We start from the raw sequence: 27,960 nt of genomic DNA, 5'->3' as shown, positions 1-27,960 counted from the left end.
CAGACAGGTAAGAATCGCTACAAAACCGTTGAGCGTTCAGCCATTATTCCGCGATGGTGACTGCGGAAGGCTCAAAGTGGGATCAAACTTTCCGGATTTACAAAGCTCACCTTTGCGCTCAGGTGTAACAGTAAAAGTCGTTTCTATACCTCCTTCCTATTTTAACCTCGAACCTCTCTCCTTGCTGTCCTTCAGTTCAGTGTAGTATTACCTTAGATTTTTATTTTAGGCTCGTTTGCGTTCAGATGACGGCGCAGGTAGACTACCTGGTGGTGGTTTTCACCACCACATCTGGAGCAAGCGGAGAGCTGCTGGGTTCTGACGAGAAGGAGCTGGTCCAGTTGGTCTGGCAGCTTGTCAATGTGAACAACAAAACGGTAAAAAAGCATTTTTACTATTTAGGTATTACTGTGGTTTAAGCAGAAAATCTAGTGAGTAGGAGAATACAGATAAACTACAACCACATCACGTTAAGTGGTAACAACTATTGAATAAAATGTCTGTTTTAATAGTTTTCTTTAATCACGTGCTGGATTCAAATCTAAAGCAGCAAATCTATTGTGGAGTTAAAATGTAAGGAGGTTAAAAATCTGGTATGCTTAGATAGAAATTCTGTTAAAAATTAGCAGGCTCCTGCCCACAAGAGTGATAATATCTATCTTGTGATATATTTAATGTATACAGTCATTTAGATCTGTGCTATTATTCCATCCCATATAGGTTTCTCTGTAAACTACTTTCTCTGGACTGACTTGTTTTATCTCTGAACCAGTTGGGCAGGGTGAATGAGCTTCTCATTAGGCCTGACCTCTCAGACTCCACGGGGGAAAAAACAGACGAAGATGTGCTGGTTGAATGCAAGGAGGACGAGACTGCCTCCGGAGCAGACTGCGTCTACACAGTGACAAGTCTTGACAGTGGTATAAACATGGTAAATATGTCTCCTGAGTCTCTAGATTCTACGTCAGTGATTGTTTGGCGTGAAATCTGGTTGGGAATCCAGTTTTCTCCAGTAAAGCGTCTCGTGATTTTTTCTTTTTCTATTTCAGTTCAATCTGCAGCTGACAAATGAGGTGAACAGTGAGGGTGCGGGTACGTCTTTGTGTTTGTGTACAGACGGGCAGCTCCACATCCGTCAAGTGATTCACCCTGAGGCCGCCAACAAGGTGAGCGAGCTGGGTTGGGCTGAATGCCTCCCTACTGCAGGAACCTCCAGCATTGTTCTCCATCAAATTACTCTGACACTGTCCATGACATATGCCCCTTGAACATACCAAACTACACCTGTGCACAGGCAAGAGAGGCTGACCGCATTCTGCCACATCTGTTACTCAAACAACAGTTGTGTAGAAGGCAGTGTGTTCAATGCTGGCCTGAGCAAACATGAAGGCGGTAAATGTAATAAAACACCAGCTGCTGATGGGCTGCTTGTTCACGTCCTTTTACTGAATTTCTTCCTCTTTATAGAACATCCTGGTCCCAGACTGTTTCTACTCCTTCTTCGACTTGCGGAAGGAGTTCAAGAGCCACTTCCCCTCCTCTGACCTCAAGGCTTTGAATGCACACGTCATGGCAGAACGTATCCTTTGTTGACATGTTGGTACTGTTCAATATAGGGCCAAAAAATGTTTGTCCACTTACAGACTTCTGGTGTGGTTGATTTTCTGTTACACCTAAATTTTTTTAAACATAAAACACATTTTAATAGAAAAGATAAAAGGAGCTAATACAAATTGTAGTTTTCTAGTGACGATTTTATTTATTAAGGGAAAAAAACTATCCAAAACAACATGCCTCCATTTCTAAATCTTAAACTACCTGTGTTCAATTATACTTTTAAGGTTCAGTTTTATTAGCCACACCCAGGCCTGACTATTGCCAGGCTTGTAGAATTAGCAAAGCAATTGAGCAAGACCTGTCTGACAGCATAAAGTAGGCAAAAATATCTCAAAAACCAAGTAATCATGTCCTGCTCTAAAGAGATTTACAGTCTGGAGAGGGTTACAATGTTTCTAAGGCTTGTGGACTGAACCACAGTGAAAGCCATTATCCACAAATGGAGAAAACATGGAACAGTGTGGCCAGCCACACTACATCCATAGACTTATCCAGGAGGTCAAAAAAGAACCTGGAAAAAAGTGATATGCTGCAGACCTCACTTCCCTTAGTTAAGATCAGTGTTCATGATAAAGACCAAAAATCTGCATTGCGTTTTCCAAATGCTAACATCAACCTGATGTTCCCCAAGACTTTTGGCAAAAGACAAAAGTGGAACTTTTTTGAAGGCTTGAGGCCCATTAAATTTGGTGTAAAGGTAACACAGCATGTCAGAAATAGAACTTCTAACCAACAGTTAAACATGGTGGTGGTAGTGTGATGGTATCGGGCAGCTTCAGCACCTGGATGCCAAAATTGTTGAAGGAGAATGTCCGAGCACATTGGGATTATGCAGGAGGACAATTTTCCAAAGCTCACCATCAGGTCAAGCTTTGCTAAAAAAAAAAACAGAATAAAAGTTTTGGAGTAGCTTAGTCAAAGTCTGAACATAAATCTGATTGAAATGCCATGGCGTGACCTCAGGCCTTTCATGCTCTAACACCCTCCACTTTGAATGATTTAAAACAATTTGGCAGTGAACAGTGGGACAAAATTTTTCCACAACATAAAAGAGTTATTGCCACTTATCACAATCGCTTGGCAGCTGTCAAGTTAGGGAGTAAAGACTTTTCCACACAGGACCAGGTTAGTTTGGATAGTATTTTTTTTTTTTACTTAAGAAATAAGGTCATCATTTGCAAACTTGCATTTTGTATTTCCTCAGGTTCTCTTTGATATTAACATCTGTTAGGTCTGAAACATGTAGGAGTGACAAAAAAAGAAACAGGAGGAACCTATAAGAGGGCAAATACTTTTTCATTGCACTGGAAGTATGTTTTGGATTTTGTTTTCTCCTTCTACAGGGTTAAAGCCAGGGTGTTGGCTGCATCGTAAGAGGTTTTGAAATGCAAATAAGGAAAGAATGGCAGCACTTTGCTGAGCTCTAGGAGAACAAGTGTGTGTTTAGTCAACAGAGCTAACCTCACACACCCAGTGGTATAGATAACCTGACATATCATTGCATAGAGAAATACTTTCTTTAACTGGATCCTCTTCAGCTCTTAACATACCTGTCGATGTGCCCACCGTGTGGGATCCCTCAGCCAATCAGGATCCGCTGGCGGTTCTGCCTCCGGAAGTAGCCGTGCAGCAGGTCCGGCTTATGACCAGCATTATTCTCACTTTGCTCTCTGAGCCATATTGTAAGTACAGCATATGAGGTTAAGGGAAAAACTGTAATGTCAACAAAACACATTGAGCAATACTGTATTAGTAGAAGAGAACTCAACTGTTAATTATGAGAATTGAAGCTTGGGCAGGGACCAAGTCAGGGACGATTTTAATGATGATGTTTTATCTCGTACCATAGGCATATCCCTTGAACTATTTCATATTTTGTACATGGCAAGGACAAACTTCAACTTATTTGGATTATATGTGGCAGACCAACACAAAGTAGCATATAACTGTGATGTGAAAGATGATGCATGGTTTATAATGCACAAATTCCCTTCAAGCCACCTAATTACTAAATGAAAAATGATGCATCTTTTCAAAATATTTTACAAATGAAATATCTGAAAGTGTGTTGTGCATTTGAATTCATCCCCTGAGTCAATGCCACCGTTCACTGCAACTGTAGCTGCAAATACCAAATACCATCACCACGTGTCACAATGATAATAATAATAATTTTCTCTAACAACTCTCTGAGGCTTTCACAGAAAGATGGATTTATGGTGAAATTAAATTACAAACGGAGGACTGTATTTATTAATGAAGTGACTTTGGAATTGGTTAGTCTATCACATAAAATGCCAGTACATGACAGAATATGTAAAAGTTTAGGGGCTGTGAATACTTTTGTGAGGCACTGTATGCTCAAAGTGTGAAGGTACCGTCTGGTTGTCTTCTTTCTTCTTTTTCTTTCGGCTTTTCCATTTCAGGGGTCACAATAGCAAGTCATCTGTCTCCATCTAAGCCTATCTTCTGGATCTTCTTCTCTCACACCCATTTTCTTCATGTTCTCTTTCACTCCATCCATCAGTCTTCTCTTTGGTCTTCCTCCAGGGCTCCTACCTGGCAGGTTCAGCCTCAACATCCTTCTACCAATATACTCACTATGCCTTCTCTATACATGTCCAAACCATCTCAGTCTAACCTCTCTGGCTATCTCCAGCACATCTAACTTGAGCTGTTCCTCTGATTTACTAATTGCTGATCCTGTTCATCCTTGTCACTCACAAAGAGAATTTCAAAATCTTCTCTGCTGCCTTTAGTTCTGCCTCTTCCTCAGTGCCAGTGTCTCTAAACTAACATTGTTGGTCTCACCACCATTTTGTACATCTTTCCTTTCATTCTCACTGATATTATTTTATCACACAACAGTCCTGACACTTTTCTCCACCCATTCCAACCTGCTCGAACACGTTTCTAAACCTATTTTCCACACTCCCCGTTGCAGCTTCCAGTTGGATCAACTGGATATATCAATCCATGTTTAAATGTAAAAAAGCTGATTTGTTGAAAAATGATTGAGATGTGTTTTGTATATCCCGGAAGATAATTCCATTGAATATTGAAATGTGTATAAAGAATCTGTTTGTATATGGAGTGATTTAGGATAGGAAGCAAGAAATGCACAGGTTTTACAATTTTGCACAGTTACAATAGTATATATTGGCTGTATTTGATTATTTGTTGCTTTCCCATTCCAGGTCACAGCTTTTCTAACCCAGAGAAAGTTAATGAGAGATTTGAAAGTGGCACTTGGTGAGTCAGAAAGTCTTTTTTTTTTCTTTTTTGTTTTCTAACATTAAAATCAACCTAGGCTGTTTTCTGCCAGGTTTTTCCTGAGTCTGTTTTTGTACCTATGTGTGTGCAGTAGTAAGAGGGAGAAGGTGTGTGACAATACAGTGATCAGAGCCAGGGGGTTGCCATGGCAGTCTTCTGACCAGGACATGGCTCGATTCTTCAAAGGCCTCAACATTGCCAAGTATGTTATAGATCTGGAGCACATACGTACAAGCTTTTTTTTTTTTTTTAGGATGATCTTTCATCACTCGCAGTCATGCAGCTGAGCTGCTGTTGACCTTATGTATGTTTAACTATCCCCATATTGTATCTTACAGAGGAGGGGCTGCTCTGTGTCTCAATGCTCAGGGGAGGAGAAATGGAGAAGCCCTTGTTCGTTTTGTCAGTGAAGAACACAGAGATTTGGCTCTGCAGAGACACAAACACCACATGGGAAGCAGATACATTGAGGTAACTGGTCTATAGGCACAGCATGAGAACCATAACCCCTTATTCAGTCATTATACATCTTTTTCCCATCTTAACCTTTAGTTACAAGCACTAAACACCCAACTTGTTCCATTTTAACAGGTTTATAAAGCAACAGGAGAAGACTTCCTGAAGATAGCAGGAGGTGAGGCACTCATTTGTTCATGTAACGTTTTTGTTCATATTTCTCTAAAGGATCATACTAGGAAAAATGTAATAAATAAAGTTGCAAAATTTTTTTTTGGATGGGATAACTAAAATATTAACAAACATTAAATGCATATATTTAGTCATAACAATTTAAAGGTTTGGCACAATATAAAATAGAAAATTTGATTATAAAATGAGGACATTTTTAACTAAAATTCCCTATTTGCTTAAATTATATATAATATTTTAGTATTTATTTAATAGTCCTGGGTAGCAGCTCATTGGGAATTTATCTTTTCTTTCAGCCTTACCAAAGTCAGTCTGTGGGTTGTTGTACAGTTAAACCGCAGTACCTCTAATTTAACCAATCGGCTGTATGAATCTATTTGTAACAGTTAATTAACTAATGATACACTAAAGCACAAGAAATATAAAAAAAATTGAAGTCACTCTATATTATAGGTATTACTGTATATGATTTTAGTATTAATACAACTTTAATTTTTTTTATTTTGTTTTCATATATATATATATATATATATATATATATATATTTTATCTGACATAATTATTTAAACTTTTACATATATAAATATTTATTTGAAAAATTATGTCTTTGCAGGATAGAGGCACTTTTAGACCTTGATGCTACATGACCACAAAATAATTAAATCCACTGAGAAATAATTATATGTGCAGTTACTAGTTAAATTCTAGCAAATCTTTCTTTTGCTATGGATTTGTGGTACTTTTGAATCTCCATGCGTGTGAAACCACACTGCCCTAGATGTGCAAAACCTAGATTAAATCACGGTACCTAATTTGTTGAAGCAGGCTTTGCAAGCTTTTTGCTGGCAAAAAGGCAGTGGTGCCACCAGAAGGGTGGTAGGTATGGGGTCAAGGGAGGCAGTGACCACCCCTATAAATTTGCTTACCTTTCCTGGCCAAACAGTCCTCCATTGCATATGTTTTATGCAGATCAATTAAAAACACACGAGATTGAGTTTAAAAGTTGGAAAATCTTTTTTTTTCATTGTTAGGCACTTAAGATTATCTGTCTACTCCTTTTAAATATGACAATAAGCATAATAAAACTCATGAATTTCTTTTATGGTTTTTGGGTTGGGTGCCAGCTCAAATATTAGCACTGGTTCCTATGCGGCCACCCCTTTGAAAACTTTCTGACTGCACTACTGCAAAGGGAAAAGAGTTTGGGTGAAGAAAATGCTGCTTTTGCTTGCTATATTTAAATATGAAATTGCATTCCTGCATATTTTCCTTATGTTGTAATAAAAGACTGGATTAATTTAATTTATGAGAACATATGATGGTCCTGCAGCTCTGGCAGGGTCCTGCATGTAGTCATAACTCACATTTTAGACAAACAAAGTTGAAATTATGCCCACATTTTAAAATGCCCTTTGGTAAATAGTAAACCAATGATTAACATTTCCAGAGCCAATAGGTGTGTTTTTTCCAATTGTTATTTAAGGGAAAACTTGTAATTTATAGACTGAACTGTCAGTTATGACTCAGCAATAACATTTGGATTTTAATGTTAATAACAGCTTTTAATAGAGCATCAAGTTAGTCAACATGATAAAAATCTTTATGGCTTTATTTCATTTGCACTACGGAGATTTCACTAGTTGAAGTTAACCCTTATGATTACACACTAGAAGAAATTTAAAATCACAAAGATGGTAAAGTCAAGTTTAGGTTCATCATTGCATGTTTTCCGTAACACTGCAGTCTAAAGGCCCAAGTGGCTCAGTGGTAGAGCAGGCGCACCATTTATGGAGTCGACAGTTCTTCACCTGGCTGTCCCAGGTTGGGTCATTTACTGTACTTCATGTCTACCCTTTCTCTCTCAGCCCCTCCTCCTGTTCAGCTACTGATAAATAAAAGCCACTATTGCCACAAAACCTTAAACATATTGCAGTCTACAAAGGAGAACATAATGTGTTCTCAGTTTGGCTAAATCTTCATCTTTATGTGTCCTATTAGGTACCTCAAACGAGGTGGCAATGTTCCTGTCCCGTGAGGACCAAATCATAGTGAGGATGCGAGGGCTTCCCTTCAACGCCACCCACGACGACGTGCTCAGATTTTTCTCACCAGAGGACGGTTTGAAAGAGACTTGTCCCATCAGTGGAGGGAAGGAAGGGATCCTGTTTGTCCGCTACCCAGACGGCCGACCAACAGGAGACGCCTTCGTTTTGTTTGCCTGTGAGGAACACGCTCAGTGTGCTCTGAGGAAACACAAGGAACTCTTGGGGAAGAGATACATTGAGTTGTTTAAAAGCACGGCAGCAGAGGTGCAACAGGTATGTCAGGATGTGTTGTAGAAATTTGTTTTGGCTATCCTAGCAGTTTAGACAAACAATATGGTGGGTCTGGTTGCCTTGTGGCATCAGAGGAAGATTTGCTCTCCTACAGGGTCCAATAAGGAAAAAACAGGATATTCCACAGTTACATATTTTACTTTATCAAATTAAAGACATAACAGACCATATTTGGTGAAGGTAGCTAATTGGACAATTAGAAAGATATAAAGATGATAAAGCTCAGAGTAAAAAATAGTTGGAGATTTATTCTTTATTCTTTACCCTTTCTGTGACAAGGAGAGTGTCTTTTTTTATTTTTTTATTTGTGTTAATGGATGCGGTTATCAGATATTGTAGCAATGTAAGGGCATATCATTTTTGCTCCTCTTGCTTTTTCTCAACCTTATGGTTGCAGACCTGCATAACAAGATGTAGACTTTTCTGTATCCTGTACTGCTGCTTTCATGAGGTACTAATGTTCATTTTCCTATCTCTCATGGCTGGTCCGCCTACAGTACATTAGCATATCTATGCAGAGGGCTTTTCTCTTGCAGCTAAATATATATGCAAGGCTGTGGAGCCTTTATCTGTCTTTTTCAGAAATGCAAACATGCTGGTGTCCTGTTGGCTGCAGACCAGCTCCTGTTTGACACTGCTGCATACTTAAACACAGCATTGCGTCGGCTTTCTTTGCCTCTCACCTACTGCCATGTAGATGTTTCATTGTTGAGTTTAAACTAATAACAGTAAGTTTAAGTTATTGTTTGAGTGTTTTATCTCAAAGCATCTCAGCCAAATAAGGAAATCCTAATCCAGAATGCCTTTCTCAAGTTGAGTATTTAATTTCAAATCATTTGTGTGTTTTAGGTGTTGAACCGGTACTCATCTGCCCCCCTGATCCCTGTGGCCCCAGCCCCCCTGGTGTCAGTGTTGCCCACGGTGTCTCTCCTGCCACCTCCTGGTGGTGTGAGGGACTGCCTCAGGCTGAGGGGGCTACCGTATACGGCAAATATAGAGGACATCCTCACCTTCTTGGGCGAGTTTACACAAGACATCAGACAACATGGCGTGCACATGGTGCTAAACCAGCAGGTACATGCAGCAACCATGCTGACACACCCTTGGCTCACATACTTTCTGGTATAAATTTACTAAATGATAGACTTACAAATATATTCTTCTTGCTATTATTGTTATAATCATTATTATGATTAATAGCAGCTAGTAGAAGAATAAAGTTGTTCTTAATATTTAATATCTCATTTGACCGAGAAGGGACTTTATTTGGGGGAAAGGGAGCTGTGCAATGGCATAAGAAGCTCCGTTGAGGTGGCATAAGATGAGTTATCTCATCTTATGCCATTGTTAAATGTATTTATTCATTATGTAGTAGCTAATGTGTATTTGTGAACATTAATTGGTTGTGGATTTTATGTCATTTCTGTTTCTTGCCTATTGTCTGACTGTGGATGAGTTTCATAGTTAAAATACATTTATATGAAAATGCTTTGTTGTTTAAACTCTTTATTAGCATTGAACTACTTTACTCTTTAGGCCGTGAAAGCTGAAATAGCAGTACTGAAAAATATTGTAGAGAATGACAGAAACATATTTCAGCCCTCTTCTCTCTGCCACGTCCTAATCTCCACGGCACCTGAAAGTAGGCGGGGACAGCATCTGTGACCAAGACAGCAAGTCTTTGTGATGTATCAAGAGCCCCGGTATCCAGGGTAATGTCAACAAAACACCAAGAAGGACGAACCACATCCAACAGGATTAACTGTGGACGCAAGAGGAAGCTGTCTGAAAGGGATGTTCGGGTGCTAACCCGGATTGTATCCAAAAAACATAAAACCACGTCTGCCCAAATCACAGCAGAATTAAATGTGCACCTCAACTCTCCTGTTTCCACCAGAACTGTCCGTCGGGAGCTCCACAGGGTCAATATACACGGCCGGGCTGCTATAGCCAAACCTTTGGTCACTCTTGCCAATGCCAAACACCGTTTTTAATGGTGCAAGGAGCGCAAATCTTGGGCTGTGGACAATGTGGAACATGTATTGTTCTCTGATGAGTCCATCTTTACTGTTTTTCCCACATCCGGGAGAGTTACGGTGTGGAGAAGCCCCAAAGAAGCGTACCACCCAGACTGTTGCATGCCCAGAGTGAAGCATCAGTGATGGTTTGGGCTGCCATATCATGGCATTCCCTTGGCCCAATACTTGTGCTAGATGGGCGCATCACTGCCAAGGACTACCGAACCATTGCTGAGGACCATGTGCATCCAATGGTTCAAACATTGTATCCTGAAGGCGGTGCCGTGTATCAGGATGACAATGCACCATTACACACAGCAAGACTGGTGAAAGTTTAGTTTGATGAACATGAAAGTGAAGTTGAACATCTCCCATGGCCTGCACAGTCACCAGATCTAGGCGAGTCAGGAAACCTTTTCCTCCACCAGTATCACATAATGACCTGGCCACTATCCTGCAAGAAGAATGGCTTAAAATCCCTCTGACCACTGTGCAGGACTTGTATATGTCATTCCCAAGACGAATTGACGCTGTATTGGCCGCAAAAGGAGGCCCTACACCATACTAATAAATTACTGTGGTCTTAAACCAGATGTTTTAGTTTCATTGTCCAACCCCTGTACATTAAAGGTGTTCTCCATTGTCTAATGACACATCGTTTTGAAAAGCCATTTATGAAAGCTGTAACTTCTTGCTTTTAGCACCCCTTAGTATTCAGCCTGCACTGATCTTTGTAAATGGCCTAAAACTTACCTCCTAATGAAATATGTTACCTTTTAAGTTAATAGGACTCTCCAGTTAGGAGGACAGCCATAAAAATCCATTCCAACAGTACTATCAAAATGGACCCAAAGCTTTAGAAATTCTATTAAAATAACAAAGTAGTCATCAAGTTCTCAAAACACTCTCAGATTACCAATATTGTGGCTTTTACAGTTCCATCTATCACCCCTATCACACTATATAAAAAACTTCAGAGGAAAAATAGTGTTTCTCCATAGTCCCTAGTACCTAGCATTAAAATGTAGTTACAACACTTACACATAGCAAGCTATGATGAAGTGTGCATGGTTTCATTGCAATGGTCAAGAGATGTGGAGATACAATATAGCATCAATGACAACGTTTTGAAAAAGTAGCCTTAGGAACTTCAAGATAGGTTGTCGTATTTGAAGAATTTAATTTATTCAATAAATATATTCTGAAAATGTGAGCTTAATAAAAACCAACACCCACTTAGCTCATTCAACATCATATTGACGGTGTTAGCCTAATTCCATTACACTGAATATATGTAAAAGATTTTGTGGAAATACTTTCAGGTTTTGCAAAATAATTCCCTGACACTGTTGTTCTCCCTAGTATTAGCTGTCGGTAAATTGGGTCCACTACGTCCAGATCATGTTTTCAGTCTGGGACATGAGTGCCATCTAAATAACTTTTAGCCAGCTAGCAATAAACAATTTTTTATGCATAGTGTTCTGAGTTTTTGAGACTTCAAAAATCATCTTGCGTTTTTCTATTTAGCTTCATCTCTAGATAAGAGATGTAAATGTCTAGAGCATTCAGGCTTAATCCCTGCAGTGAGATTTCATTTGAAAGTTTTGCATTTGTAGCATGTAGCATACAAACATTGACAGTATTGGGTGTGGTTTATCCTATCTGATGCAATCCATTGATTCTAGACATAAAGGTTTTGAAATTGTTATTTATGGTTCAGAATGTTCTGTGCCTCTGCGGGCTTGGACCCGTAAAGGTTAAAACTAAATGAAATGTATCCTATTTTGCCATATTGAAAAGTGGTTGTTAAGTGAGTCTGAATGTGAGTAAGTTTTGTGGAATATTAAGTCCTGCCCATATGGAGTAGGTATGCCCCGGTTCTGAACAGTGCATGTGTACTGGGATCAAGGGTGTGGAATTCAGTGTTCTACTGCATCAGGACATGTACGTGACTGTTGCTCTGTTGCTTTTTTCATACTTCAGAAGCAACTGACTACCTGGAAAATAAATTTTAAATGCTCTATGAGTGCCTCCAAGTCATCAAATAATTATTAGCCAAAATAATCATAAAGTAGGTCGAGCCCTCAGTTTCACTTTCAGTTTCAAACTTCTGGCATGCCTAGGTGATTGAAGTATCATTACTGCAGACAGTATAGTGTCGCAGGAGGTCAAGTAGTATTATCAGGTCACAGCTGTAATATCTGTGTCGCAGTTGTGATGAACCTATAAAGTGTCACACATGTGCATGGTGCATTCTTTGTTTTCTTTGTGGGAGGCTGAGTAAGTATTGAGCGAACATATGACAGTTTGGGAAAAAGCTATGCTTTTTTCTATTTGTGCAAAACCTCTTGGATCTGTAATTTCTTCTTTATGATAGAAACTTGAATAAGTTATCTCCTGGCTGAGTGATGACTTTCCTTAAACACACTTTCTGATATAAATGTTCCAAAATATTACCCTGATCCACTGTGTTTGCAGGGTCGTCCGTCGGGCGACTGCTTCATCCAGCTGACATCGGGGGAGCGGGCGGTCCAGGCCGCGCAGCGGCTCCACAAGCACGTGATGTCCAGCGAGCGCGGGGTGAACAGCCGCTACGTGGAAGTGTTCCCTTGTAGCACTGACGAGATGGGCCTGGTGCTGATGGGAGGCTCGCTCTCTCACACACACACACACACCAGGAGCAGGAGTGGGACGGGGCTCAGCCCACCGCCATGTAAGTCCAGACGTAAGTGCTGCTGGGAGCTGGGGGTGCTTCGGGACTGCTGGGTAGGTGGGCTCCTGCCGTGGTGGCAGAGTTGCTGGTTTTTCCTCCAATCTAGATCTGCGGGAGGATGGGGTAAAGTATTCAAACTCTGTGTGTGTGTATCAATGTGAGACTGATTCTTCTTTTTTTAATTTAGTATGATTACTACACCCATTTGCATGTAATGATAATACTGTTAATAATATGTTCTTTCGCTTTTCACTCTGATTGGATACTGTAGTGTAATATTTCAGTGGCATGTTTGTTATTCATTTCCAATTCCTTTATCTTACCACTGCTGAAGTGATTCACAAAGATCTGGAAGGCCTCGGAAAAGTGTAAGCAAAGCAATTACCAACAAGCGCAGAATACGGCCACATTGCTTACAGTTTTCTGATCTCATCAGATCGGTAGTGGTGGTTGTGGGATTTAGCCTAAACAGACAAGCACACATTAGGTGTGTGTGCACCTCCTGTGCTTGTCCAATCAGGAGCTGTGCGAGAGGTGGGCAGAGCTGGTGTGTAGATGTGCTTTGGTCTCAGTGTCTGTTCACAATTAAAACTGATTTAACAGCTGATGACTGACTGATTTACAGTGCAGATGATTATATGAGTAAAACTACATGCTGTGGTTGGAATGAGTTCAACTTATCATGACATACATGTTATTGTTTTCGTGCTCTGTTCAAATACAGACAGGCAAGTTCTGTCCAGAAATGAAAAATGATATATTAGAAATATATTACATACGTTACACAAGTGATATATTCCAAATGTTTTTTCTGCTAATTTTGATGGTTATGACTTTTAGCTAATGAAAACACAAACACAGTTTACACAGAACATAGTTCTGAAAATTTGAATATTACATAAAACCATCCATCAATCCATCCATCCACTGTCTTTCGCTTGTCGGACATTGGGTCGCAAGGGCAATAGGGTCCAGGAGGGAACCCTAGACATCCCTGTCTTGAGCGACATCCACCTGCTCATTCTGGGGGATCCTAAGGCATGCCCAGGCCACACGGGATACATATAGTCCCTCCAGGGAACCTCCAAAGGGAGGCACCCAGGAGGCACCCAAATGCATAGACCACCTCAACCAACTCCCTTTGATGCAAAAAAGCAGCGGCTCCACTTTGAGCTCCCCCCAGATGATGGTACTCTTGACTGTATCTCTAAGGCTGAGTCCAGTTACCATCTACAAGAAGCAAATTTTGGCTGCTTGCATCCGGGATCATGTTTTATGGGTCACGATCCTTATCTCATGACCATAGGTAAGGGTCGGAATGTAGACAGACCGGTAAATCAAGAGCTTTGCTTTTTGACTCCGCTCTTTCTTCATCACAACTGACTGGAGCAGCACTTGCATTACTGCAGATGAAGCCCCAGTCTGTCTTGTCCATCACTTGTGAACAAGGCACCAAGTTACTTATGCCTGTTTTTCGCTAGTTCCTACTTAACGCGGTTCGGTACAGCTCTACTTGCTTTCTAGGCTTCAGCTTACCGTCACACATTCTCTAGCTTGTAACCTTCAGTTTGGTACCACTCCATGGCTTCCTTTTCACTCCTGTAGTTATTCTGAATGCTTCGTCTTGCCGCCTGCAGCCTTCTCTGGCTCTCTTCTTTCACTCTGTGTCTAACACCAGCCATAGACTATGGTCCTCCATTGTTTTTCTCGTGTCACATACAAATCAAATCACATTAAGGGTTACAGACTGTGGAACCGCCTTGCTATTGACAATCCTGTCCACATTGAGATGGTACCCGATTGTAATGGAGAACAAACCAAACCGTGTAGAGTAGAACTGACTCAAGATGATCCACGCTGAGTAGGTACTAATGGAAAAGGGGCATCAAACTCCTCCGCTTGAGCCAGAGACAGACCCCCAATGCAGATGGGGCTGTCCACATTTTTCTGGTTGATATCCATAACCTCAGACTTAGAGGAGCTGACTCTCATCCCAGCTGCATCACACTCAGTAGCAAACTTCTCCCATGCATGCTGGAGGTCATGGCCTGAGGGAACCAACAGAATCACATCATCTGCAAAAAAGCAAAGATGAGATCCTGCAGTTCCCAAACTAGACACCCTCTTTTAAACAACTACACCTTGAGATCTTGTCCATGAACACCATATAAAACCAATAAAATTTAAATACATAAATTTTATGTTGTAGTCTATAAAGTTATAGGTCATTGACCCTTTCCACAAGGAGGGTAAGCCACAAAAGATCTTTGCTATGAAAGCTGGCTGGTCACAGAGTGCTAAATATTAAAGAAAGTTAAGTAGAAAATGTGGTAGAAAAAGGTCTATAAGCAAAAGCGATAACTGTAGCCTTCAGAAGTTTGTAAAGCAAAACTCGTTCCAGAATCAAGGGGAGATTCATAAGACGTAGACTGCACCTGAGTCATTTCTTCAAGAGTCATCCCACACAACAAACCCAGGACATTAACTACATCTGTCACACTCCATGTGTTAGGCCACTCCTGAACTACAGACAACATTAAAATTGTCTTACCTGGGATAAAGAGAAGAATGACTGTTAAACAGGAGTCCAAAGTCTTCTTTTCAGATGAAAGTACATTTTTCCATATCATATAAAATAAAGTTTACAGAGCCTGAAAGAAGAGTGAAAAGGCATACTACTTGACACCTGTCCACACGGCTAAAGGTACCAATTGCTGGTTTAATGACCAAGGTATCACTGTGATGGATTGACCTACAAACGGGCCTGACCTTAACCTCATAGAGAATCTATAGATTGCTGTCTAGAGGAAGATGAAAGACACCAGATCCAATAATAAAGATAAGCTGAAGGCTGCTAAAAAAGCAACCCGGGCTTTCTTAACACCTCAGCAGTGTCAGAGACTGGTCTCCTCCATGCCATGCTGTTGACTCAGTAATTCACACAACAAGAAGGTCAGCCAAGTATCAGGTGCATATATTGTACAGCACATGGATATGTACTTTCTTTGGTCTAATGCAATATTCATTTTTTCTGAGATGTTTGGATTTTCATTAGCTGTAAAGCATAATAATCCAAATGAACAGAAATAAAGGGTTAAAATACACCGATCTGTGTGTAATTAGTATGTAGATGTGTACTGTGCAGGAATCTCCTTATGTTAGTACAGGGAATACAGATTGTTCTATAAAATTATTTTATGAGGAAGTAGGATGACAGCAAACCTGCAAAGACTTGCAGTTTTCAGTTTTAATCCAATCAATAATGTTTCTGAAGGTTTAAATCGTGATAAATTCCAATGCTTTACATTATACAAATAAAGCTTTTATTCTCATATAGATGCATACTTATAGGTCTCACATGAACAGTAAAGACATCAGTGGTTATTGTTTGCATGAGCTTCACTCTCAACAATGACCAGACCTTACCACCATGACTCTTCCTACTTCCAGTGTTTGAGAGTTTTTATGTTTCCGTTTTGCTCCCTGTTCTTCTTTCTGTTTAGGTTTATCTCCTCCATCGTATTCCTTCACTCCGGTTCAACCTATCCTCCCTACGGAAGCTGCTGCAGCTGCTCTTTACCCTCCTATCGGGCAGATGTTGCTGGCTCCACGCCCCCTGCATCCAGGGCATCCTTACTACCCTGCATCGGCTCAGTTATACATGAACTACAGTGCCTACTACCCCAGGTAAAAAAAGAAGCAATGGTAAAGTAGACCGAAACATGTAGCATTCAGTGAAGCTAATTAGGATAATTTCCTAAATCTTGGAAACTTTTAGCCATAATTCTTCAAAATGCTTTCAGCTTTAAAGTTTATTAAAAAAAATTAGGACCCCCCCCCCCCCCCCCCCCCCCCCCCTTAAATATTCAGTTATTTCAAAAGAAATATTGCACATTTATGTCCAATCTTTTTCAATGCTTTAAAAGAAAGTAATTTAAATACAGATAAATCCAAAAAATTTCCCTTGTTTTACTTATTAAACAAAAAAACCAAATAAAAAACAAAACATGTGTTCTAACTAGGCAACCGTAAGTGTTACCCCTTTGACTGAAAAATCTTCAGAGCGGAGCTTCTTGTACCTATCTACCTATCTCTGAGGAAATCTCTTTACTTCATTTCTCACTTTCAGCTGACAGATGTTTGAGGGGTGTCTTACAAGTACAGTCCATTTTAAGTCACTCTACAGTGTCTCAGTGAGATGAAGATCTGGCCTGGTTTCTGTCCTCTTTTCTGGTGCTTAAAAATATTTATTTAATCCCACCGCTCCAGACAACATTGTTCCAGAGGTCCTGGTTTTTATTAACATTCTTACTGGCAAACTTCAGCCAGGCCTTCCTGTTTTTCTTGTGAAACTTGTGAAGTATCTTTCTGATTGTAGAGGCATGCACTGTCATATCAAAAGCTGCGAGATCCTGCTGTAGGGCCCTTGTAGGGCTTTATGAGACTTTATTTAGCATCTTGCTTTCAGTGTGAACTCGGTTGGAGCTCAGCATGTCTGCAGTTGTTTTCAATTTCCTTCATTTATAGACTATTTCTTACATTGTGGAGGCAGTCAGGAGCCCAGCAAGCTAAATATCTGAGGTTCCGCAGGACAAACCTCTATCAGCATGCTGAGTATTAATGTTCTCATCATTTGTGTACCTGATGAGATATGCTTAAGTGTGATTGTTCAGCAGGGACAGAAAACCTGGTCAGAGTTGATTTGGAGGAAGGATGAAACTAAATACAGAGCGATCCCTGAGGAAGACAAAACCTGTTAGAGGCTGCAAAGGACTTGAAACTGGAGTGAATGTTCAGATTATTAGATTTGCTTTAGTCACCAGAAATAAAGATGTTAATTGAATAAAAAACTGTTTGTATGGTTGAAATGTGTCTGGCCAAGGAGAATGACTGGGACAAGGGTGGTTAATAACTGAAGGATGTGTTATCAGGGAGCTTGGTAAACATAAAGTGACCTCTGTTTCTCCCTGGTCAGTCATAGAGAAAGCACTTAAAGATAACACCCAAGGTCCCTCCCAGTTTTATGCTTTTCTTCCTGTTGCGTACTGTGTGTGCCATATTTTCTAAGAATAAGCCAGATTATTTTGGAACATCTGCATGAAAGAGTATTAATTTCACATTTTTATTTCCCCAGTCCACCTGGCTCACCTACAACTTTGGGTTTCTTCCCGGCCCATTCCTCCATGTCCTCCCCCGGAGGGTTGTTGCGAATGCCAGGCCTGCCCTATAACGGCAGCGGAGTTAAAGACCTCATCAACACTGTGCAAGGATACCAGGTAAGTTCAGTTCTCTGAAAGCCTTACGCTTATGTTGCACATATGTATGCACACACGCTGCAGCTTCTGTTTTCACACACCTCTCTGCAGACACCAAGGGTTTTATTCAAATCTCCTGCTATTATGGGTGTGGACTGTTATGCATCCACTGCGGTTTGCCTAGAGGGTATCAAACTAGTTTATCCTGTCTACTCTCCCTCTTCGGTCACACATGCACTGCGGCTTGCTTTGACTTGAACTGGAGCGAGTCAAGTTGTGTTATGAACAATGTGCAGAATCTCCTGTATATTATTAAAAAAGTATGTGATTTCAGACCCTTATTCCTATTAGGCTAGGATCTATGGCTAAATGTGTCTATGTTATACCCCCCCTCCCTTTTATCACAACACAGTATGATCCAGAGGATGCTCTCATCCACGCTCATGGGGCCGTGCACGCTCACGACCCAGCTAGGATGTTGTTTACGCAGCCCAAAGAGTGGGTGTGTATTTAAGGTGTCTGAGGCAGGTGGCAGGTAAGGATTGGCTGAGGGCTTAGTTAGTGGGATTTACTTTAGACTCAGTCTTTAGAGACCGCTCGACTGGTCACTAAGGGTTTTTCTGGGCTCAGTATGCCAGTGATGTTTTCTCTACCAAAATTGAAGGGTTATAAGATATTTCTTGGATTTTATTTTCCCTTTAGATTTTGATGTGTCTTCCTTATTAAATAGTGTGCGGTGTCTTTCTGTCCTATTAAAAGTTCTTTATTCCATGCAGAGATGGTAAAAAGAGAGAACTGACTGTTCACTTATACCTCCTCTCCTCACTGGACCATCAAGCTCTGAATTCTTTTTATGCAACAAAACCAAAAGAGTCCAAGGATGAAGTGTGTTTGTCAGGAAAAAAGCTATTATCTCATTTTAATGCTGCTACAATTTCACACAGAGGAGTTCAAACAAATATTTCTCAACCAGTATGGTGTGTATTGGCTGTTGTGAATTACCATTGTGTGAATGGTTGAGTCAGGAGCTTTTAGCAGCTCAGCTCTGATTCACACTGTCCTACAGTCATATTAAAAACACATTGAAGGCCTCAAAATCAAAACCTGATCTCCCAGTGGCAAATAATAGCGTGCTGAGCTATTAGCATAATGGATGGGGCATTTTCGTACTGAAATGATTCATATCATTGACTTACAGCAGAAAACAAGTACTTCTGAGCTCCAGCAAGGCTTAGAGCTGTGATAATATTTGCAAAATGTGAGCTTTTTACATTATGAGCAGAGCTGGATCAAGATTAGATGGGGCCCTAAGATGAATTTGGTTTTCCATTTTCACACAGTTGTTGTCTTTGTTTTTTTTAGGTAGGTTGAGCGATTAAATACCATAGAGTGGCCCCTTAGAAATGACACGCCAGCACATCCGTCTTATTTCCAAGCTCATCTTGGAAAGCAATTCAAGTAAGAGTAAGGTTTGCGTACAGCTAATCATGATAAATTGTTTTTATGTCCCAAAAAATATGTTCAATTTATTATTAGTTTTGGTAATTACAGAGACAAAAAATGACCAATATCTGCAAACGAAAATAACCAATATGAAACACAAAGCCCTTAAAATGCACTTTAAACTAACCTCAGTTTATCTTGGTAAAAAACAAACAATTTAATTTCGATTTTTGTTTTATTGATTAAGTTTTTTTTAAATACGTTTTATATAATTTTATTAATTTACTATATAATATGAAACAAGAGCCTGTTCCTGCTAAGGCGCACAGTATTACAACAGACCACACAGCCCCACAGCTTGGCCTAAAACAATACAACTGTTCTGCAGCTTTTTGCATGTATTTCAACCAAAATGCACCTCAGCAATATGCAGTGTTGGCAAACAGCTGGATCTTCTTTGCCTGTGTTTTACACCTGCATTTTACTTGTGAGCCAACAATTAAGTTAACATCATATCACCAGATACATTTGACTTAACCCTCAGATGAGCCACCTTACATTATTTATTAAACAAATACCAGTACATAAAATGTGGACCTAAGTTTATTACTCTGACTTTCTCATTTAGTCTTGCAGTGATTCACTCACAGGTGTGCAGCAATTAAACACAAACTCTTTAGAGTCAAGAAGTAGGAGCTGATTTTAAATGTTTGTTTTTATATGAACCCAAAGAACACCATCACTTATTTAGATTAATTTGCAGGAATGATTAAATAGAGGCATTAATTTATAGCTGTCACCAAACTATGAAGATTTTCCTTTGTGTGAACCCAGTTAGCATTTGGTTTTTTGAATTAATTAATTAATTCAAATGCGTTTATGTTTATTATTTTAAATTTCATATTCAGAAACCCGGAGAACTCATTCTTAAGTAGCCTCAGTAAACATAAGTTGGGGGTTTGTGCCCCTGGTTGCCCTAAGCAGCAGCTTAGTTTGCTTATGCCTTGAACTGACTGTGATTAGAGGTGAAAATGAACTGTATTAAGTCTAGTAAATGATTTCCAAATCTATTGCGCTTTAAAGTTTGACCTGCATATTAACTATGAGGAAAGGGTTTAATGAACAGTCAGTTGATGGTGTGGTAGTGTACTAGTCTAGGTCTGGGTCACAAAAAGTGTAGCCCTCAGGCAGTTGAGGAGGTGGTGGGAAACATCTCGCACTGGTGGAAGGGCTCCTTTTTGTAGTTTGTTACTTACTCTAACTATAATTTATCTTTCTGTCTATTTCACACCTCTCCTCCTCTCCTTCCAGGGTCCTGTGGAGTCCGTTTCTCTGCTGAACAACAGTCTCATGGGTCAGACCAGCGGAGGGGAAACTCCTCTTATGACCCTTCCTCTCATTACAAAGCCTGGGGGCCAGTACCTGGATCTGACCCTGCTGTAGCATCGCACAAAAACAAAAGGCATGCGTATGTGACAAAGAGTTGTTAGTTTGTGATTTTTAAATAGTCTTTTAGAAATCTTATTTATATTGTTAGGTACAAAAATGTACGTATTTTATACCAAATTTACAGCAGTTTAGCCAAAAATAGCATTTGTTTTTATATTGCACATTATCTGTATGTTAAAAAGCTTTATAGAGATTTTTAACCTAAGTTAGTGTAATCATTTTATTTGCCAAACTAGAGAAGTATAATCTAGTAGCACCTGAGCTCAATCTTTTCTTCAAGCTTTTCTGTGAAGAGTGAAAGTGACTGTGTGAAAGAGATGTGAATGTGAATATTATGCATGAATATTGTAAATGTTTATAAGCATATTGAGACAGGTACACAGTGATTGTATTGGAAGCTGTAGTGCATGAAGAAGTTCTGTAGTAAAATGTAAGATGTTTACATAATGCTAAATACCAATGCACTGCTAACAAGTAGAAATTTAAAGAGAAATAAAGAAGCAGTATCTGCTGATGGCAACATTCGTTACAGTTTGTTCCGATCCAGAAAGTAACAAAGGCACAAGATTAAATGACAGCGTCGGGATTTTCATATAATGTTTGAAGTGAAACCTGCAAAACAATATCAAATGAACCTGGATGTCTCTCTGTATGCAGCATTCAGAAGATAGGTCACTGTGATGTATACATTATGTTCACATCAATAAATGCAAGACACATGTACATAAAGGTACATCTCAATAAATTAGAATATTATTTAAAAGGTAATTTAAATCAGTAATTTGGTTCATTGTATATTATATAGATTCATAACACACAGACTGATATATTTCAATTGTTTATTTCTGATCATTTTGAGTATTATGATTTACAGATAATGGAAACCTGAAATCTGGTTTCTCAGAAATCTTCAGTTTTGCCAAAAAGCAATAAGAAAACACAGAAATATTATGTTGCGTTATGATCTACACATGACAGTTTTCAAACTGTAATTTAGACTTTCCAAAAGGCAGGTAAGCCACAAAATATCATTGTTAAACAAGGTGGCAGAGTCTTGTATCAAGGCATCTTAATGTAATGCCGAGTGGAAGGAAAAACTGGTAGAAAGGGGTACACAACCAACAACTACAGCCTTAAAAAGATTGTGAAACAAAACCATTCAAGAGTTTGGGGCGGTATTCATAAGGTGTGTACTGTAGTTGGAGTCAGTGCTTCAAGAGCCACCACACACAGACGTATCAAGGACATGAGCTACAACTGTCATATTTGTGGTTTTTAAGCCACTCTTTTACCTGATTTACCAGAAAGATCTTACCTGGGCTATAGAAAAAAAGGACAGGACTGTTCCACAGTGGTCTAAATCCTCTTCTCAAATGAAAGTTAAAGAATTTGGCTATTCACAGAGCGCTGTGTCCAAGCATAATAAAGGAAAGCTTAGTGGAAGAAAAAACTGTGCAAAACGCTGCACAAGCAACAGAAAAGTGCAGCCTTGAGAGAACTGAGATGCAAACGATGCCCGCTGCATATACTGTACATGAACATTGTTTTCAAAGCTGACATTCTCAATTTAAAACGTTTTTCATATTTGATCTTACCCAATATGACGATGGATTTTGGGTTCTCAATAAGCCCATTAACATCAAATGATCAGTAAAAGACGGTTGAAATATGTCACTCTTGTATATGAGTTTCACCATTTGACTGAAATTACCGAAAAACATTTTTCCGATGGTATTCTGTTATATTGAGAGACACCTGTGTTATTCTTGTACACTTTGACAGAGTGCAATCTTCTGGATAACACATGCCATCTTGTTTCTAAACACTGTAGCTAAACTATGGTTGATTTTGTTCATAGAAATCTGATGCGCATTGAATCTTTAGTTTATGCAACAATAATTCAGTCCCAAAACCAAACATTAGTGACCTTATCAATATTGCCTTAGTGACCTACATACTGCAGTTGTTTTACCCACTACATATCCCCCTATGAGGGATCTCAACCAACAATGTCTCTCCTCCTTCACTGCATAGCATTCCATGGTTTTATTTTTGTAGGTTAAGCCTTTGTTTAGCCTCTTGGTTTCTGCTCCTTCAAAACAAGATTCTTGATACCTTAAACCCCAAAGTTTGCATTCCTCCAGATAATTGACTCAAAATAATGAATCTCAGGAGTTCATGGAGGTCCTTGTCCAATTTCATTACACCATGATCTTATTATCCAGTGTATTTTGTCTTTATTCCACCATATACTGTGACACTGTGGAATATGATTGAACAAAGAGCAGAAATCTGTTCACCATTATCTCTTTTAAGATGGTCATTTGTACAGTTTTTAGAAACATTGCTAACTGAAGGACATGTTTGACATGTGTCTTATACGTTTTGTCATTTGTGCCATGCAGAGTTGATGTTCAGAATCAATGTTTCTGTTTATGTGTCCAAAAGCAGGATGTCCTGCTTCAGACATGCTGAAAAAAACAAACAATAAACATAACATGGTAAATTTTCTGGCCTACATCTGCTTGATTTCAGCTTTTTTGGAGGGATTTGAAGTGGAGGAGCATAAACAGATTGTTACTCAAGGCGAAAGTGTGGGAACTCCCTTACAATGTCCTGAGTGATTATCTTTGAGTTTCTCCGCACATACATGCTGCAGCCAAAAAAAGCCATTGTCACTTAGACACACTGAACACATTGTTGTGAGAGGATGGTCTTTCTTCCTCTGGGTGGAAAGGTGGAGAATGAGAAGATCAGGAAGTGAGAAGAGACAAGGAAGGCAGAGGAAAAAAAGATCTCAGACCCCCTCAGGGCAGATTTGGTGTTGTGTAATTTAATCCTGGGTTCTCCACCCTGACTGATCCCTTTAAAAACACTCACTCATTCTGCCACTGAAAGAAAAGCACCATGCCAAAACCACCTTTTCATTATTATCTCTGCATCAAACTTCAAACTATCTACTTCTAAAATGATCACATCATTTTTATCAACAGACAGTTGGACTGAGAAACACTTTAACTGCACAAGTTTTCACACAATTAAATTGCTGTTAGGTCAAAGTCCAATTTTCTTTAAACAAAAGTCATCAGTGAGGATTAATAGTTATTGTATGTTCATTTCTTTTTAGTTTCTATTGAACATAAGCACCATCATAGCTAAAGTTTCAGAGCAATATCTGCAAAATGTGACTTAAGATGGCCTAAGAAATTTATTTTGAATTTGGTGCATCTTAAAAAAGTAATTTTTCAAAGAAAATATATTTAAAAAATTTGCTAGTTGCTTTTACATCCTGTTTAATATTTTTGGAAACATTAAAAGATTTTGGCCATAGCAGCCACTTTCACTCTGGTATATCTGTGGTGTGCAGTTGTATTCAGTATCCTTTTAATTTGTAAACCCAGTGCAACCAATTGCCTTTAGAAGCAACCTGATTAGTAAATAGACTCCACCTGTGTGTAATTGCATCTCAGCATAAATCCAGCTGTTCTGGGAAGGCCTCAGAAGTTGCTCCTTACCGGTTGGTGGCTGGCAATGCATCTTATTGTTGTTTGCCAACCGCCATTAATAACGAAGAAGAAGGCCTCACATTAGTGAACTAACAGCATCTTGAAGACCAGGGAACACAGCAGACAAGTCAGGGAGGAAGTTGTGGAGTCGTTTAAAGCAGAGTTTGGATATAAAACAACATCCTAAGTCTTGAAGATCACCAAGAATGCTAAATTTCCTATCACAAAATGGAAAGATTATTGTGTAACTGGAAACTTGCCAAGACGCGGCTGTATACCTAAACTGACTGGCTAGGCAAGAAGAGCATTATTTAGAGAAGCTGCCTAACTACCTGACTGAATTTGAATATGCTTTTGACTAACTTTGGAGGAGCTGCAGAGATCCACACCTCAGGTGACTGGACTTAAATCTTCAGTTTTTGTTAGATATTCAGATGTGACCTGGCTGATGGTATTTAGGCCATTATCCTGTTGCATAACCCAACTGTGCTTGGGGTTTAAGCTGTGCACTAGTCCATTCCTCAAGAGCTCCTTAGATGGTGTTCTGAGCTATTCTATGACCTCTTGGGTGAGCATTTTTGGAGAAATATTGGTAGGCCAGCCACCTCTAGGAAGGTTCACCACAGTTCTGTTTTCTCCAACATTGGGAAAGGATGTGCTGCTTTTTGAGATCTTTTCATCTACTTCATGTTGTCACAGTTTCTATTTAAGTTATTTCTTCATTCTATACATTAGAAAGGGTGTGGATAGCGAAACTGAACCAATAAATGTGGTTAGTGAAAATTAATTCATGATTTAATTAGTGTTTAAAGGAATTTTCCCTTAGGACAAAGATGTCTTTGTTTATTAATATTAGTTTGATCTGAAGCATTAAGGGGTGACAAAAAAACAGGAAATCTGTAAGAGAGTGAATGCAAGTTTTCACAGCGGTGTAAGTAGTTCACTTAAAAACCAAACACAGGTACAATTAACAGGATGACTCATCCTACCTCAACCTGAACACCATAGCGGCAGATGAATCAGTTTTCTTTAACACAACATTCCCTCACAGGGAGGGTGAGAACTAAAGAAAAACTAAGGCACAGGCATGCAGGGTGAGGCTGACCTGAATTCCCATGTCAGAGCAGAGGCCGAAGATGTTGAATAAAAATTGTCAAACGAATTAACCTGTATTAGGATCCAGCCGATGGCACAAGCAGCTCTATCAGAAAATCCACTGAATCACTTTGACAAATCAGACCAGAAATAAAGCAGTGGAGCAACAAGATTATCTTTATTTCCAAGAACATGCTCTCTTAGATCAGATTTGCATTTGTGCTGTGATGAAAATTGCATGTAGAAAAATAGCAGTGATTCATCTTCCTTAGGATAACCTGAAAAACAGGAGCAAAGCTGCAACGACATATTTGATTTGTCTCCTTCTAGTGGTCAGGCTGGAACAGTTGCACAGCTCTTGTCTGTTTAAACACATTCTGTTCAATATTTTTGAAGCGCAAATATTGCAAATGTTTTGGCATGTAAAAATGATTATATCACATAATAATTACAATGCAGAATTAAGCTTTTACAGAGCCTCCTTCATGAGCACAGTAATTACAATGTATTTACACTGGGCATAAATTGATTTGAAAGTAGCTTCATTGTAACAGTACATTTGAGTGCTTTAGTGCTTTAATAATTGTAAGTCTAGCATGGGTGCAATGATGGTTAAATAAACATAAAACCTAGATATAACCCCAAAACAAACAATATTATCACGTAGAGAAGAAAAACGAATGTATCATGCAGGCAGCACCAGCAGATTTGTATAGTTCATGATGAGGGAGTCCACATAACTCCTTTAATAGCTCAATAAATATAATCAAAACATTATTCTAAAACAGATAAGCAAATATAACAATTTACAGTTATTCAAATATATTTATATCTATATCTGTTAAATTTGCTTGCAAATATACAGATGCCAACTGAGACACTTTGGAACTTCGTTGAGTTTCTGTGTGTATATTTCTCGTCACAGGGTTCATTGGTAAAAATCTCAAAGTTCTGTCATCAGTAGGGCTCTTAGGATCTTCTCTCTGTCAAGCTTAATTTCCTCTCCACTACAGATACACAAACACAAGAAATTTGCATTAGAAGATAAGATAAACCGTGTAGGAAATATGCCTGTTTTGATTTATTGTGTTAATAATTTTTACCAAGCAAATATACTTTTACAATAGCGAGTGCCCAAGGTAAGGACCAAGCAATAAAATATATGCATCGTTTCAAATTAAATTTAGCTGAAGAGCATAAAAGCAAGTGTGATAGTGGGAGGATATTTAGTGAGGAGTACAGGATTCAGCAAATTTCACATGCACCAGCATATTTTCACAATATGGTTAAAGCATAGTTGCAACTTGAAAGCATATAGGAGGGAAAATGATTATATGGAGCTGTGTAAGTGGAAAACATGCTGAGAGTGGATACTCATGTTTATGATTGAACTACAAAAATTAAAGAATAATATTTTAAGATAGATTTTATTCAAGGGGTTTCCCTTGAAATAAACAAACTACCTATATGATGTTGTGATAGATAGATAGATAGATAGATAGATAGATAGATAGATAGATAGATAGATAGATAGATAGATAGATAGATAGATAGATAGATAGATAGATAGATAGATAGATAGATAGATAGATAGATAGATAGATAGATAGATAGATAGATAGATAGATAGATAGATAGATAGATAGATAGATAGATAGATAGATAGATAGATAGATAGATAGATAGATAGATAGATAGATAGATAGATAGATAGATATTATTTTTAATCTATTGGGGTTCCTTGCAAAAATTACCTTTGTGGTTATGAAACATTTTGCATTTTGTTTTACTTCTATTTTTTAAAACCAAACACTGATGGGGCAGTCTACTTTAGTTTTATTATTTGACCAAATTGCAATTTCTATTTGATGATTTCTTTATCACATTCCAGGGATAAAATCACACAAGTTACGATTTGTAATGACACAACAAAAGAAGATAAAAAAAACATATTTATTTTAATTTTAATAATGTTTTGAGTTAATTATTTCACTTCAAAGTCCTGTTGAGATAGGGAGGCCTGGAAAGTTGTCCTCCTCCAAAGGGAACATGGATAATAATGGTACTATTTAATGGTTTATTAGACAAACAGGTCTGCTAAATATTTTAATGTTAAACAGTGGTTTAATTTGTTTGGTTTTTAACTTAAACATTCTCTGGATGTAACGCATTACCGAACAATTTGACATTTTATTTAATTGCAAATGTCTGAAAACATACTATATGCTCAAATTAACTTTATAATAAGGTTTTAATGTGACAAAATGTGAAGGGGTAGCACTGTATCTGAGCTTTTTTTGCTACTTGGCTGTGGAGATCTCACATAACTTAATCCAAATGTTTAAAGTAATTTTCAAACTCATAATTACAATGTTAACAGTTGAAGTTACCATTATAGCTAAGATAGCATTAGAAAGGCATTCGATATTTTTTTATCCACAATATTATCAAAGCCAGTTAGTCTTTAATTTTCAGCATCAGATATGAATTTAGTAATCATATTAATATTTAATATATGTGTTGGTTCCAAACAACAGGAAGTCAAACTGTATCTTAGCAACTAGCTGCAATTAGCAACAGTTAGCTTGCTAAAGTGTTGAAAGGTTT

The 27,960-nt window shown here is 38.7% G+C and overlaps 2 protein-coding genes across 2 annotated transcripts in view; one reads left to right on the top strand and one right to left on the bottom strand.

Moving 5' to 3' along the window:
- Nucleotides 1-33: 33 nt before the first annotated feature.
- Nucleotides 34-23,261, top strand: esrp1 (epithelial splicing regulatory protein 1). Its single transcript, XM_047361801.1, has 16 exons — nucleotides 34-377; nucleotides 773-931; nucleotides 1,050-1,166; nucleotides 1,468-1,579; nucleotides 3,156-3,299; nucleotides 4,815-4,869; nucleotides 4,982-5,092; nucleotides 5,229-5,361; nucleotides 5,482-5,524; nucleotides 7,537-7,856; nucleotides 8,724-8,948; nucleotides 12,371-12,617; nucleotides 16,109-16,292; nucleotides 17,740-17,881; nucleotides 18,273-18,362; nucleotides 20,615-23,261. The coding sequence occupies exons 1-16, from the start codon at nucleotides 246-248 to the stop codon at nucleotides 20,744-20,746; spliced, it is 2,346 nt and encodes a 781-aa protein (XP_047217757.1). The 5' UTR covers nucleotides 34-245; the 3' UTR covers nucleotides 20,747-23,261.
- Nucleotides 23,262-25,504: 2,243 nt separating this feature from the next.
- Nucleotides 25,505-27,960, bottom strand: part of epb41l4b (erythrocyte membrane protein band 4.1 like 4B) — a 35,253-nt gene continuing 32,797 nt past the window's right edge. The window contains exon 23 of the mRNA XM_047361227.1: nucleotides 25,505-26,360. Within this exon, the coding sequence (XP_047217183.1) occupies nucleotides 26,297-26,360 (64 nt within the window). The 3' untranslated portion in view covers nucleotides 25,505-26,296. The remainder of the gene's footprint in view (nucleotides 26,361-27,960) is intronic.

This window comes from Girardinichthys multiradiatus, chromosome 3 (genome assembly GCF_021462225.1).
Source record: "Girardinichthys multiradiatus isolate DD_20200921_A chromosome 3, DD_fGirMul_XY1, whole genome shotgun sequence".
Lineage (NCBI taxonomy): Eukaryota > Metazoa > Chordata > Actinopteri > Cyprinodontiformes > Goodeidae > Girardinichthys > Girardinichthys multiradiatus.
This window is presented reverse-complemented; position numbering and strand designations above follow the sequence as displayed.